Source organism: Sebastes fasciatus, chromosome 13 (genome assembly GCF_043250625.1).
Source record: "Sebastes fasciatus isolate fSebFas1 chromosome 13, fSebFas1.pri, whole genome shotgun sequence".
Classification (NCBI taxonomy): domain Eukaryota; kingdom Metazoa; phylum Chordata; class Actinopteri; order Perciformes; family Sebastidae; genus Sebastes; species Sebastes fasciatus.
In genome coordinates, this window is record NC_133807.1 from 31,556,855 (window position 1) to 31,572,826 (window position 15,972).

At 40.4% G+C, this 15,972-nt stretch overlaps 2 protein-coding genes across 2 annotated transcripts; both read right to left on the bottom strand.

The window, feature by feature from the left end:
• Nucleotides 1–1,141: 1,141 nt before the first annotated feature.
• LOC141781292 (myeloid-associated differentiation marker homolog) lies at nt 1,142–3,435 on the bottom strand. Its single transcript, XM_074656930.1, has one exon. It carries the CDS (start codon nt 2,916–2,918, stop codon nt 2,064–2,066), a length of 855 nt encoding a protein of 284 aa, XP_074513031.1. The 5' UTR covers nt 2,919–3,435; the 3' UTR covers nt 1,142–2,063.
• A 1,572-nt stretch (nt 3,436–5,007) lies between these two features.
• Nucleotides 5,008–7,956, bottom strand: LOC141781297 (myeloid-associated differentiation marker homolog). Its single transcript, XM_074656937.1, has 2 exons — nt 7,440–7,956; nt 5,008–5,980 (listed from the first exon to the last, which is right to left on the bottom strand). Exons 1-2 carry the CDS (start codon nt 7,704–7,706, stop codon nt 5,390–5,392), a joined length of 858 nt encoding a protein of 285 aa, XP_074513038.1. The 5' UTR covers nt 7,707–7,956; the 3' UTR covers nt 5,008–5,389.
• Between the last annotated feature and the right edge of the window lie 8,016 nt (nt 7,957–15,972).

The following is a 15,972-nucleotide window of genomic DNA, read 5'->3' on the forward strand; positions in this document are numbered from 1 at the left end:
ACTTTGGGAGAACGTGTGGGAAAAGTGAAAAAGAAAATCCTTTAAATCAACAGGCAGCTGCAGCATATGGAGTCGGATTTGTTGCGAGGTGTCATCTTTCTTTTTTTCTTATCGAGCTTCTTTTCTTCCTCAGTGATGTGGCGGACAGGGATGGAAAGCGAGATAAAAGTATGACGTCTTTTCTTTTTTTTAACCAATTGGAAATTTAAAAGGGGACGTCACCCAGATCTCACTTGTAATCCTGCAGCTATTGTGCTACCTGGCACACCAATCTGTGGGAGTGAACTGGAGTCAAATGGAACGACTGAAGCGTGGAAATTCAGCTTTTCTTCTCGTGTCAGTCTGTCAGAAAAGACAGAGCGCGTTTAAGTCGATATAGTCTATATCTGTCAGACGCGGCGGCGAAGTGCGTACGGCACAGTCTGTTTTGATTTGGATTACACAAGAGACAGAAATACATTAAAGAGTGGGTGAACTTCACATCGGCTCACTGCAGGTGAAACATTCTATATGAACCTGAACTGTGTTGTCCATATAGTGCCGTGTCAAACTGGGCTGCAGCTACAGAAGAGTGACATTTCTTTCTGAAATCTTAGCTTATATCCAATTTAGAAAGGATCTCCAAGACTTAACAATGGGAAGGTCTATGGAAAGAGCTGCTGTATGTTCATCAAATCAATGACATTCCTTCAGCCTCTCACAGTGTTATCTGAGGAGAGTATAATGTAAAACACTGGTTGACAAAAACAATCAGCATCAGTAGAAACAAAACATTTGGTTCTAGTTTACACTGAAAAATAATTTAATTCTCCCTATTTAGCATTTGTAAGCAGTATGCAAACATTTAATAAATGGTTTATAACACACTATAATGTAGTTGTACCCAGCTATAAGGACATTGTAAGTATTTATAATGTACCGTATGTCAGCAATTATAAGTTCTCATATGAAAACACATCTTATATCTGCTTACAACTACATTGTAATGTGTTATAAATAGGGCTGTCAATCGATTGACATAGTTAATCGCGATTAATCACAAATTAATTGCACATTTTATATCAGTTCAAAATGTACCTTAAAGGGAGATTTGTCAAGTATTTAATACTCTTATCAACATGGGAGTGGTCAAATATGCTGCTTTATGCAAATGTATGTATATATTTATTATTGGAAATCAATTAACAACACAAAACAATGATAGATATTGATCCAGAAACCCTCACAGGTACTGCATTTAGCTTTAAATAATATGCTCACATCATAACATGGCAAACTGCAGCCCAACAGGCAACAACAGCTTCACTCTAGCTTTCAAACTGAGCCCAATACAACCTCCGAAACATCGATTGCATTAATGTGTTAAAGAAATTAGTGGCATTAACACAAATTTGCGTGAACGTGTTATTATGGCGTTAACTTTGACAGCCCAAATAAACACAAAGCTACCACTTGCAGCCGGTTAGATTAGCTTAGCATAAAGACTGGAAACAGCTAGCCTGTCTCTGTAAGAAGGCAACAAGATCTGCCAACACCTCTAAAGCTCACTAATGAACCCGTCATATCTTGTTTGTTTAAACCGTATATACAAAGAAACTGATGGTTTTACAGGGCCGGACTATTTCTTGGCCAGACGCTGTATCTTCTATGGTTTCAATCTTCTCATCTAACTCTGTGCAAGAAATAAATTAAGTCTGTTACCCAAAATGTCAAACTATTCCTTTAATCAGAAAGTTGCTGCCCCCACAAATGATGAGATGACGAGCGTGGAAGTGAAAACATTCAAATGCGGCATAATTTGACTGTGACACAGTGTAATAAAGTGAAATGTGAGCTCAGTATTGTTACCTTGTTTGACCACTCTTTGTGTATCAGGATCCAAAGTTCTACCAGGCTATTTTTAATTTTTACGACAGTGATACTACAGTTTTAATCATTAACTTACTCTACTTCTTTCCCCACTGGGCACCCAACATTTCAGTATAAAACTCAATCGTTTCTGTTCCCATGTATTCAAACCCAGTACACATTTCAGTTCATGTTAGTTCTGATAAGCAGCAGCTTCACTCGTTACTGACACAGAACACGAGGCGTATAGAGTAGACGGTGTCCAGGGTGTAAACGATAACGTTGAGGATCGTCATGAAGGTGACCACCACCAGTTTATCCCAGACACAGAGGTGGCCACAGTTATTGGGTCTCTTACTGGTGCGGAGACTATACAGTGGCCAGATCACCATAGCCGTCACGTACATCACTGCTGCCAAAACGTTGTAGACGATCACGAGCTTGTCGAAGGAGAACGGTAAAAACGAGGTGAGCTGTATGGTGGAGAACAGGGTTATGAGGATGGCAAAGATGAAGCACAAGGAGTACACGGCCACGCACCACTGCAGCTCCGGGGAGCCGGAGTACTGGAGTTCATCCAGCGACGTGAAGATGAGACAGGCGAGGAACGTCTCCAGCATCTTCATAATGCCTGGCACTGTGGAGAGGAACCCGCTGTTCTGCCCGCTCGGACGAAGAAAAGTTAACGCCACCACGCCGGCGTACACCCCGAAGCAGACCCAGGACACCACGGAGGCGCCGATCTGGCGGTGGCAGATGTTGCAGGTGAAAAAGATGGGGTACATGACGGAGGCAGACAGGCACATGAGGCTTGCCAGCATGGCGAAGGCGGCGGTGAAGTCGTCCCAGGCGAAAGGCAATTTGGCGTTGACGGTCGTGAACTCCAGGATGAGAATGAGGAGGGTGAAGAAGAAGCAGAAGCACCAGGTGAACATGCACCACGCCCAGTAGGGAGACGAGACGTATCCCACCGTCGCCACCAGGCTAAAACACATACCGGTGAGGATGGTCGCCATTATTCGCATGATGCCCACAGGCTGGGTGAGCGCCCGCAAGTCCACACTGATCATGGCTGGACCGGATGAGTCTGTTGTTTCCAAAGTCAGTAGATTCTCCTCAGTGCATCCCTCAGTACAGAAAGGCCAATAAACCAGATCCTGTTGAAGAAATCCATGTAGACCAGAGCCCCGAGCAGGTGTGTCGTCTGAAACTGAAACTCAGTGTGGTGGTGGTGGTGGTGTATATTTAAACAGAGCATCCTGGGCTTATCTGCACACTTTATGGCCCCGGTTTCACTCCACAGATTGGTTGAATGTTATCATGTTCACCTCCCGACACACATACACTGGACTCTGGTCCTCACCTGTTCAGAGGCTAATCTCCAACACAATGATGAGGTGTGTAGGTCGCATCCTACGTAAAATCACTCCTATCCTGTCCTTGAGTTCACTTGATTTATTGTCTCTGGGAGGTACAAAAGGGAGTTTGGCGAAGGGATTTTATAGATTTTAAATCAATTAAACTTCAGGTTGCTATAAAAAGTTGAATATCGAGCATTTATCTCTTTAATAGAGCCTTTTTGAACCAGCCGCGACAGCGACGCTGGTATTGTTTTCACCTTGTGAGTCTGTGTGAGTCATCATGGCAAAATGTGGTCCTGGACCACAGACTGTATATAAGAAGTGGACGTAGTCATCATGACGTCACCCGTTGGTTTTGTGGACTGCCGTTTTGAAGCCTCGGGTTCGGCATTTTGGCCGTCTCCATCTTGTTTTTTTGCAACCAGAAGCGACACAGAGGGTGAAGCTGAATGCTGAATAAGACGATTTTAGGAGACCAAAAATGTTACAATTAACTTTCATGACCTGAAAACACACACTGTGAAAGGGTTAAAGATGTAAGACGAAAACACGGACAACTCCCAGACCGGACAACGCCGTGGTAGCGACCTGTCGACCGCAAGGTAGCCCCGCCCTAAAGCATCCCCTGCTTTATGGTCTATTTGACTCTAAATGGGACCATAATTTACTAAATGAACATCATGCTGTATTGGAGAAGACTTGAAACTAGCGATTGAGACCATAAACCCATGTTTACAATGTTTACTGAGGTAATAAATCAAGAGAGGAGTAGACTCATCTTCTCATAGACTTCTATACAATCAGACTTCTTTTAGCAGCCAGGAGTCGCCCCCTGCTGGCTGTTAGAGAGAATGCAGGTTTAAGGCACTTCAGCATTGGCTTCACTTTTCAGACCAAAGGTTGCTCACTGGTTTGGACTTTTGGTCAGAGAAAAAAAGACATCACCTTTGACTGGTCTGAATTGGCGTCACGGCTGGTGTGATCCCATCGAAAGATGGTCTTTAGCCTTCTAACAAGCAGACAACAGTATGATGTTTTAGTGTATTAACTTTAGCATTATGATTCATTACATCACTGCTTACATTGCCTGCAATCAAAAGCAAAGCATCTATGTACTATGAAAACTCCCTTTTTGTACATCGCACCAACGAGTTTTAAAAAAGCTTTTAAAAAATCCCCTACAGTATATGACAACAGAACTGTCATTCTGAAACAAATCCTCCTCTCTGTCTTTCTTTCCTTCCTTCCTCAGGTTATTTTTCTCTCTCATCTCTTTATTTGTGTTTACGAGATCACTACATACAGAATCTACCCCTGAGTCTCCATTTTGACTTTGTAGAGAGCAGTAATGACTGGACTGGTCAAAGGTTATGTAACCTCCTAAAGTATCATTAAGATAAGCAAGCAAGGCTTCAATCCCTACCGATTACTCACTTGTTTTTATTATATTGTAAGATATGTGAACCGCCTCTACTCTCTATGTTTTTCCTTTCATCATTAAATGCGGAGGAGTGAATACATTTTGTGACAGTAAGAGGTTTGTTTAAAAGCAGCAAAGTGAGAGGGGAATTGTGAGGTTGAAACCTATACATGTAGCTGCTGTGTGTTTCACGGTATGCACACTTTGACACACCTTTGCAAACATCCTTTGAGAAGGATAGGAGAGGTCCCAGTGTACCTGTTAAACCATTAAACTGATTATTTAACCATTAAACACATTACTCATTTATGAATCATGCAGTTGTGATTGTAATCTAATACTGAGGTGCTGAAACAACAAAAGCATGCACAATAAGTCCACACTTTTACGACATTTTATTCATATTTCACACTGAAATCAACAAAAATATATGCACTTAATGAGTTTATAACTGAGAAGGACGTGGTCACATCAATGCTGTATCAAAATGAGATAATTAATAAGGATCACGGAGGAGGAGGAAGCATTAGAAAAGAGATCGGGTTCACATCTTTCTGACATAAAAAAATAGACACAACCACTGTTGTCTCATGTCCTCAGAGAATCATGAGAGGTAAAAGACACCCTCATTCAGATCAAACAAACCCGAGTGTGTTGGGATCATCATGAAAACAACAGTGAAATAACATATGTTTAACAAAAGTCGCACAAGAGATGCTTTACATTCTCCTGCTCCTGAAATATGAGACGTATTTGCAACCTACGTTCTGCTGACGAAGAACACCAGCCTAAAAGAATAAACAGTATCAGCGATGTAAGCAGCCAGGTTGAAACAGGTCATGAAAGTGATCACCACTAAATTATCCCAGGAACATCTAACCCCTTTCGTGCAGAAGCTCGGCCTGGGATTGTTCTTGAAGCTGTACAGCGGCCAGATGACCACAGCTGTGATGTACATCAACACCGCCAACACGTTGCAGCACGTCAGGACTTTGTCAAACGGTGCGGGGAAGAGGGTCAGAAGGCGGCAGATGGTAAAAATGATGACGAGGAGGGCAAAGATGAAGCAAATGGAGTAGACGGCGACGCACCACTGGAGACCCGGAAACCGCGAGTACCATCTGTCGTCCAAACAGATGAAGATGATGCAGGCCACGAAGGCCTCCAGAACCTTGAGGAGGCCCGGGACCGTGGACAGAAATCCACTAATCTCGCCGGGTTTAGCCCGCGTCAGCCCGACCTCGATGGCGTACAGGATGAAGGCCAGGCAGGAAATGACGGTGGCGCCGATCTGTTTGCCGCAGCTAGAGCAAGTGAAGAAGACGGGATAGATGATGGATGCAGCCAGCACCTGTATGAGAGAAAATAAGTGTGAAATGAGTCGTTCAATAAGATACTCTCTAGCAGTTGAATTTACTTTGATTATGTGTACTATTGAGAATCGTGTTGTGTTAATCTTTTAGCACCAGTAAATAGTAAACATGCATATTTACAATAGCCTGATTTGAAACATGTGATTATCATTATCTGTTTTGGGGAGTTGTGGTTATTAAAAAATATGCTGTTGAAGTGTTTACGGTGGAAAACACAGCTTTATTATCTTCACCAGGAGATAATGAGATGGGACGTGTGCGTAAATGTTTGTGCATCTCTGCGTCTGTCCACGGCTAATCTCGCATACTGCTGCACCAAACTGCAGCATATTTTGGGTGCTCATTTATGGCTGCATGCTCTGGGACCTCATGTGGTTGCAGTGACTCACACTTTCTCCAAAAAGTACCCCAACTATTATTGCCTGTTTGATACCGACATTGATTGACTGCGGACTCCTCACTCACTACCCTCAACCTGCCCCCGGCCGGTAGGCGGCGCAAGTGAGACACAGCAGGGCAAAACGGCATGCTAAGCTTTATTGTTTTAGACGCTGTGTTTAGACGCTGTGTTTGGCTATCAGCTTACAGCTAACGGAACTACACGCAACTACAACAGCTGCTGCCGCCATTTTGGACTGAAAACGCTTATTATATTTGTAATATTTTATTGTTTTCGACACGGGCCATTTCGGTAGAATATGACAATAGAATAGAAATCATTTTGTTTTACTTTCGTACGGCACTTTTTAGGTGGGCGTTTTACTGCCGTCCGGTACTCGCTTTCAGTCCAAAAAGGCGTAAGCGTAGCTTTGCTGCTGGCTGGGCGCTGACGTTGCAAAGGAACGAACAATTGACTTTCACTTCTTGACAATATACGTTATTTGCTACACGCACAGCGGACTGCATCGCCATCGCGCAGCCGCTGCTCTGCGGCCAGAGATATAGTTATTCCGTGCCTTTTTATTGGGCATCAACTGCAGTTATAACCCTGAGACGGAGCTGAGATGCGTGCCTGCACAGAGCCGGTGCAGACAAATGCCTGCATAGATTAAAATGAGTATCTTTTGTGCACAAGTGAAAAATATGTCTGATACACTTGCAGTCTAGACGGGGGTTAGACAATTGTGGTTTGTATTATTTCAATCAAACATTGCAGCAGTGGTTGTTGCAGACACACCTGGCGGAGATCTACACTAAGTGCACTATTTCTAGATCTAATGAAACCTCTTACAATTTTACATCATTTTACATCAACAATCAACATATACATAGTTCACATACGATATTAGTTTAAAATGTATTTGCAAAATGTAGACTTTAATATTCCCAGTGACCATAACAGTCACTGATATACTTCTCCATCAACCTGCAACAAGTTTGTCCTGAAAATATCTGTAGAAAAAGACAAATAACAAGAGAGTAAAAAAGGGTACACACCATTAGAGTAGCCAACATGGCAAAAGAGGACGTGAAGTCATCCCAGGAGATGGGCAACTTGGCGGCGAGGCTGGTGAACTCAAGGAAGAGGATAAGGAGGGTGACGCAGAAGCAGAAGCACCAGGTGAACATGCACCACGTCCAGAAGGAGTCGGTTCTGTGGCCCGCTGACGCCACCAGGCTGAAGGAGATGCAGGTGAAGATCACCTCCAGTATGCGCACGATGCCCACGGGCACCGTCATCGTCCTGAAGTCCAGTGTAACCATGGTGATTGTAATCCTGTGGATATTCTGGATAGATATTTAACTAGATAAATCTCTCTCTTCACCAGCTTGTCTCCTCTCTCCTTGTTGATTTAATATTTTTGTTCTTGTGTTCCTTTGTTGGTTCTCGTCAGTCCTCGCCCCTCATCCTGTTCTTGCTGCCTGCATGGTGGACACAGGAAGGTGAATGTGGAACCTTTGGCCGCTCCCTCAGACCTTCTTCCTCAAATGGCCAGTAACCAAATGTTTAATGCGCAGGTACGTGACTCATATGGAGTGTTTGTGTAGTGGGGGGGGGGGGAACTGTTTGTGCTTATCAGTTATGTGCACGGTCAATAAAATAATTCAGATATTTTACAGCAGTTGTGTTTAACAGGAACTGCACCCAGCCTCTCCTATTCCTCATCCATCATGTTTGCTATCTTAGCGGCTTGTCCACCCATCAACAGTTCAGATCTGTCAATGTGTTACAGGAGGCTTAAGAGCGCTGCAGTATAGAAAGATGTGAGATATATATACAGTGTAGGAGCTAATATTTGTCTTTCACTGGGTATGAAATGTAGGTGTGACATACTGCAAAGGAAACAATATCTAAGATTTAGGCTATACGATTTGCTTTTTAAGACTGAAGTAATGAGGGCTATACTGTTCCACATTAAAAACACACAAGCACCTTTTACAATTTAATCTCAAAATGTCTTCTTGTCTAACTTTGAATTTGCTATTTAACTTCTAACTGGAAATAAATACATTACAGGAACAGTGTGGAGCTTTTTGGGGGATCTATTAGCAGAAATGGAATATAATATTCATATCTTTGTTTTCATTAGTGTATAATCACCTGAAAATGTTAAAGTTACCTGCACACAAAAAAAATGCTTGGTTAAACGGACTGTTTGTAACTTCTTACACGTGTAAATCAATCCGGGTCGGTGTTCCATGTGCGCTCGCGTGTGGCTATGCTGTTCAGACTCAGACTCCAACACAAACTACACGGAAGCACCAAAACCTCTTGGTTGTATCTAGTGAAGCCCGTCTGTTAAACAGTGTTGGCTGCGGTCGGAGGATGCGGTCGGAGGATGCGGTCGGAGGATGCGGTCGGAGGACGCGGGGGAGACCGTAGCTCGACATTACAGCAGTCTTGGAAAGGGAGAAGTGAGCGGAGGGGTACTCAGTTGGTTGCAACCTGCAACCACACCACTAAGTGCCGCCAAATCCTACACAGAGATTTTTTTCGTCAGGTGTTCCTCCTGTGTCAGTACAATGCTCACTGTTTCTGCACGTCATCTGTATATAAAAAAAATGCTTTATGACTAAATGACTGAACAAACAGCTTATACAGCCTGTAAATATTTATTAAAATCAGAAGAATGTCAAACATATTAAGATCATTAATATTCTTATCGCACTGATATTAGAGGCTTTCTATGCATGAAACTGCAACCACAAAGGGAAAGATAAGTTGCTCCCATTGTCATTATTAACAGATTACTATGCATACAGTAGCACTAAATAGCATGCAGTGTCATGACCAATCTTAATGTTTCTGTAAAAACAGACCTGGGGCTGATTAAGGACAGAGTCATTAAATATCCAGTTGGAAAGGTTGGAAAGTTAGAAAGCTCGAGGAGCACTTTGGGTTTGGCAGCCTTTCTGTGCTCTCTTGCTCCTCCTGTGGATCGCAGTACAAAACCTCAGCAGGTTGTTGCTCCGTTAGCTCATATTGTTTTACCATTGTGTTACCCTCACATGTGCACCTGCTTATGCCACACACCTGAAGAAATGTATAAAATAGCTGACCCAAGAAGCCACAATTGCTTTTTTGTTTTTTTTTGCACACATGGTAAAGGTCATCTTATCACATGTAGAACATAACTCAGTGTCCGTGACATGAAATAAAAACAGAACCAGGACCAACCCCGCCCATGTTGGTCTTGGTCTCGCAACGGGGAAATAAATAAATAAATAAATAATAAAAATAAAATAAAGAGGGTCGTAGGAAAGGAGTAATGAAGATCCCTCTCCTCTCTCTCCCTGTCCCGCAGTCCAGAACATATGTAAATGGTCAGCAGGGGAATACTTGCATCTATTACAGGCATCGCTTCTGTCGGTATATTTTTGCCAATTTAGCATTGGTATAATGGGCTTTATGGAGCACCACACACTGCATCAGGCCTTGCCCGGCACATAAAGATGAGGAATGCACTAGACCAATAATGTCAGATATGTCAGTTCCCAGATCGTGCTCCAGGAGTCTTTAAGGGGTGTGGTGGGGGCCGGATTCAGGGAATCAATTTTGCTGCACATCAACTGTTTTTGCTCTAAATCCAAGGTGAGAAACTGATGGTCAACATCATTTAAACCACTGTTTCCTGTTTAAAACTTTTTGCAACCATTTACCTTAATAGAGTCTACAGATTTTTCAATAGAAAAAAAAAATGCTGACGCCGTGGATGACGTTATTTCACATTAACCGTTAACACCATCCTTCTTTTGTAGATCTGCATCCAACATAAAGTGATTTGAAAAAAGTGTCAAACTGACAAAACCACTCCCATTTGTGTCTCCTCTGTTTGAACCTCCGACTGATTGATGGTCCTGCTATACTCAGCCCTCCTCCCCGCCTCCGTACCGCCTTTGTCCCTTCTTCGCGGTCGCTTATCTTTCACATTTATTTAACCAATGCTCGTAAAAGGAAGGTATCTCTGTGTAAGATAGAAACTGAAATGAAAGATTGAAGACGCAAAGAAACCAATGACAAGGTGGAGAGAGAGGTAGAGCGGCCATTAAAGGAGAGGAGAGGAGAGGAGAGGAGAGGAGAGGAAGCGAAGCGATGATGCTGTAAGAAGATTATTTGTCTGGTTTCCAAAAGAAAGTTCACCGAAAAGACGAGAGATAAAAGAGCCAAGAAAAATCTATGTTTTTGGGTGTGGCTGTCCTTGAAGACATTTCCCTGTTAGTCAATGGGCTCGTCTCCTCCAGGGTCCAAATGCTGTGTATGAATATATCCTGTTCACTGCCACAATATCCCTCTGGCAGTAAGTTTATCCCACACTGTGCTGCAACACTGAATCTCCCTTTACTGACCTACAGATTAGCACAGTTAGATCAATAGAGAAGATGAGAGAAAGTCTGGGGCGTGCCTGTAATGAATGCAAAAGTCATGTATTGCTCATTGTTAATGGTATGTAGCAGTATGACGTCCATGCTCGTCTGTTTATTCCTGCATGTCAGATGAACTACATGATTACTTAAACATGTTTTTGCTGTCTGCAATATCAAAAGCTTCATTCATTATATCTATTTTATTCTTTTTTTTCTCCCATGATCTGGAATTGGATTGAACTAATGATGCTCTCTGCTTCTTGATCTTAAAGCTGCAGTAGGCAGAGAGGGCATTTGGCATCATTGGGCAAACATTCCATAATAACCTTTCAGCATATTGTAATTCAAGTGTTCTGAGAGAAAACTAGACTTCTGCTCCTCCTCATGGCTCTGTTTTCAGGCTTTAAAAAATCTAACCTGTGACGAGAGACTTTAGCCAATCACAGGTCATTTCAGAGAGAGAGCATTCCTATTGGCTGTTCATTCAACGGAGGCAGCTGTCAATCACTTGTGAACTCTGATCAAACGGTCAAACTAGGCAGCGCTGATCAAATATGAATCCATATTCTGTTACTGTAATGCCTATTTCTCTCCTCAAATGTTTTCAGAAACATCTTGTAGTGTACTGTTTAGCTGTAAAAAAAAGAAAACAGCAGCTTTAATAAGGTTCAATATTTTTTTTGAAATGTGTGGTCTTTATTTTTCAAATTTAAGCAGCATGTTTGAAGATTATAACAATGTTTTCCACAGCCTTCCTCAGAGTGAAGTGTGGCAGCTGGATAAAGATGATTTTTGGAAGCCAGGTACTGAAAATCCAACAATTCTTTATGAGGTAAAATTGCACAAATCCAGCCGTCAGTCAGACATCAAATTCATGTGGTGCTGTAGTTCCTCACTGTGACCTCTGGATGGCAGCGAACACTCTTGTCACCTGTCAACTTCATCTATAGGGTCGAAGCAGACACAATACCAGACTAATACATTTAATTTCCATCAAAACTCTCAAAATATAACAATCAAAAGAAACCATAGTAAGATTATTTTCGACATATACTATGACTTTTTTTATGACTTTCTTAGACATACTATGGTACTTCTTGCAGAGCATGCATAATATTCATATTGTTTAATAATAATTATATATTTATATTATAAATATCTATTTATATTATATATAAATATATTATATATATTTATATTTATATATTTATTATATATATATTACATATATGATATATATTATAATATATATATATATTATATATTATATTATATCTTTTTTATTAATTTAAATTAACATTGGTACAGCATAACAAGGAATACTCTTATAGGCCAATAATAATAATAACAATGATTATAATGGCCTGACAATAGACTAATCGGATCAATCATGGGGAAAAACATCTGCCTCTAATACTTCAATAACCATGCAACCTGATGCATTCACAAATAAATGTGCCAGTAAATGATCCAGAGGAACATCATGATTAACAACGAGTTGACAGCATGCTCTTGAATTCTTGGATGCATCATGAGAGACGCTCTCTGTGTGTGTCGTCCTGTCTGCAGAAGAAAGGAAAGCTAGTGTTAGACATTATAATGTTCTGCTGACCTCTAGTGGACACATATGAATATGCAGTTATTTTCTCTGGACTTCCTTCCCCATGAATGCCTGTAAACTATCAGCGTGGCTGTAGTGCAGTGCATTCCAGTTGTGGCGTGTAATGTCCTTGTGATAGTCCTGTGACCTCTCAGTATCCTCGGCCCCCTCCCCCGTCCTGACCGCCGTCCTGGAAACTGAATTAGTTCTATTACTTCTTATAAATAAATGTGGAAGTGACTGGATCAGGCTTGACCTACACATTGCTTTCCTAACTTTGTAAAACAAGTCAAAAATAAATTCATAGATATACATTTTATTGATTTGTACCTGCAATAATATATATAGTATATAATATAATGTATATTGTTTACAAACTAATAAAATGTAATAGATCGGCCCCATTGTCACGATCCAGAGTCAGTATCGGCCTGCTATCTGATCCGGTATCGGTACCTGAGCAAACGTCTCATCAGCCAAATTAAAACTTTATTTATTTTCTCTCCATCTTGAAACTAGGGATGCACCGATACCGATATTACAAAGGTTTACAATTGAAATGTTATTTCTGTTGATTTTTTACCAAGTTGCTGTTGTATGATTTTATTATTTTAATGCAATTCATTAAAATCTTGTATTTATTTGTTACATTTTGTTTTAAAAAGTTAGGAAAGTAATGTTTAAGTCGAGCGTGATCTAGTCACTTCCACACAGCGAGGCATGCAGTTTATTAATCAAACACTGGTGTCGGACCGGGTCGGAAAATTAGCATCAAAATGTGCAAGTGGCTGCTAGATTTGCTTCACTCACCAGACAAATAAAATCACAATGGTAATCTATTGAGTGGCTGGTACATTTTGCACCAGCCACAGTGGCAGGCTGCCAAAAAGTTAATTAAATCCAAGACTGGTATCAGATCGGTACTCGGTATCCGCCGATACCCAAAGCCCAGGTACGCTATCGGTATCGAAGAAGTCGGACCGGTGCATCCCTACCTGAAACCCTCTGCTGTTGAATCAGGCTTTGAGGTTTTCAGGCTTTCCCCATCTGAAGGGACGTGTACACACATCTGTGTTTATTTAGCAGCTAATAGGAACGCCCTTTCTCTCTGAAATGACCTGAGACTCTCGTTACGGGCTAGATTCTCTAAGGCCTATAAACAGAGCCAAGAGGAGGTGCAGAAGTCTATTTCTCTGAGCACTTGAATTACAGTATGCTGAAAGATTAACATGTTATCTTTGCCTAATAATGCCAAATATACACCGCCTACCCCAGCTTTAAACGTGGCTCGAATGACCACATGTAATGTAGACAGGGTTGAATAATACGTCTAGAAGGCGTAGCCACATTTAGGATTGCAGCAGCCTGATAAACCACCTGAAAGAAGCTGTGTCGTCCACTCTAACTGAGGGAACAGAGCTAACATTGGTGTGAGAGCTACCTATTGATTCATTACTAAGATGTGAGGAATCAAGCTATCATAAAATTAAAAAAAACAACGTGACAGCTGGATTGTACACACGGCCTTTTATAGGATTGTTACCGCTAAGTTGTGGAAAATGTTTGTGGAAAGAATGTTTGTGGGGGCTGATTTTTGTTTTAGTTTTCCTCCACACACTCTCACATGGTCCTCATTAAGTGAGTCAGCCTGAGATAGTGTTGGACCAGGAAACTAGAGGACAGGGAAAGACAAGTAGATGTTGTGGCAGTGATAGATTGTAGGGCTGCATAGTTAATCGAATATGAATCGCGATCACAATTTAGATTTTTGATTAACTCAAGCGGCTCCCAAACTAAAAGCCAGCCACTTTCCTGAATGTTGCAGTCCAGAGTAGAAGAGTAATATACTGCATTATTATACAAATAATAATAATAAAACAAAATTGCACTGAATTCAGGTGAAGAAGAAACTATTTTTAAGTCTTATTTTGATGCAAAAACATGTGTTAATTAGCAGGAACGTATAGCACAACGTGAAAGTGAAAGCAACGCTCTGTTGATTTAACTTTGGGTGAAAAAAGTTGGTACAATTTGAATTTGCTTCTAGGTGATAAGACTGTGAATAAGGACGAACCTATTTTTGATGCAAATATTTGTACATTAGCAGGAATATGTAGTGCAACGTGGACGTGAAAGCAGTGGACTGTGCAATACAAATATCTGGTAACACTTCATTTTATAGGCCCGCAAATTTCATGGTAATTAGGTGATAATTAACAAGTAACCTATTTGACATTTCTTTGGAATTACTGCCAAATAACCCCAATATTTACCTACAAAATTATCAAAAACTACTTTATTATAAACATTATTTAATAATTATATTACGCTATTTCCCAATAGCTAGTAATTAATTTAATACCATGAAAAGAATACAAAGTTAACTGATATGCTGTATTTTCATGTCTGTTGATAAATAGATAATAATTAGAAAATAACTTCTTTGAAATGTCTTAAAAACTCCAGGTTACATTTGTGTAGACCAGGGGTCAGCAACCTGCGGCTCTTTAGCTCCTCTCCAGTGGCTCCCTGAGGATTTTTAAAAATGGAAATGAATAACTGTTTTTTTGTTTACGTTTTCATTTTTATGTATCATAGTTGTAGGTCTATGGTACGATGGTACGACGGAGTATTAGGGCCACATTGAGGAAAAATAAATAAATCTGAGATTTCAAGAATAAAGTCGTAATATTACGATAATAAAGTCATAATATTACGATAATAAAGTCATATTACGAGAATAAAGTCATAATATTATGAGAAGTCATAATATTTTGAGAGTAAAGTCATAATATTTTGAGAATAAAGTCGTAATATTATGATGATAAAGTCATAATATTTCGAGAATAGTCATAATATTTCGAGAATAAAGTCATAATATGAGAATAAAGTCGTAATTTTATGAAGTACTAATTTTACGTGTTATTTTCTTTTTTCTAGTAAAGTTCTGACTTTATTCTCGTAATATTACGACTTTTTTCTCATAATATTATGACTTTATTCTGTAAATCTCAGATGTTTTTTCCCTCAATATGGCCCTAATACTCCGCCGTACATTTGAACTTTGGCCCTCAATGCTCAAATGTTTTGCGGCTCCAGACAGATTCTTTTTTTTTTATTCTTTTTTGCCTAAAATGTCTCTTTTGATAGTAAAGGTTGCTGACCCCTGGTGTAGACAATAAGTCAAACAATGGTGAGATTTGTGCCTGATCAGAAGTGTCTTCTATTAGTTTTCCACCTCCGATGAAGAGCAGCCGCTTCTCAAGCCTAAGGGCCCTATTTTAACCATTATATGCTATTTTAGCATATAATGGTTAAATAATGTTTATAATAAAGTAATTTTCGATACATTCGGAGGTAAATATTGGGGTTATTTTGCAGTAATTCCAAAGAAATTTCAAATAGGTTACTTACTAATTATCACCTAATTACCATGAAATTTGCTGGCCTGTTAAAATGTATGTAGTGTTACCACATATTTTGTCGCTAAAATCAATGAATAATTGTGATTATTATAATCGTGCAGCCCTTTTTAATAGGTTGGTTAATATTCTGTGTCTTAAA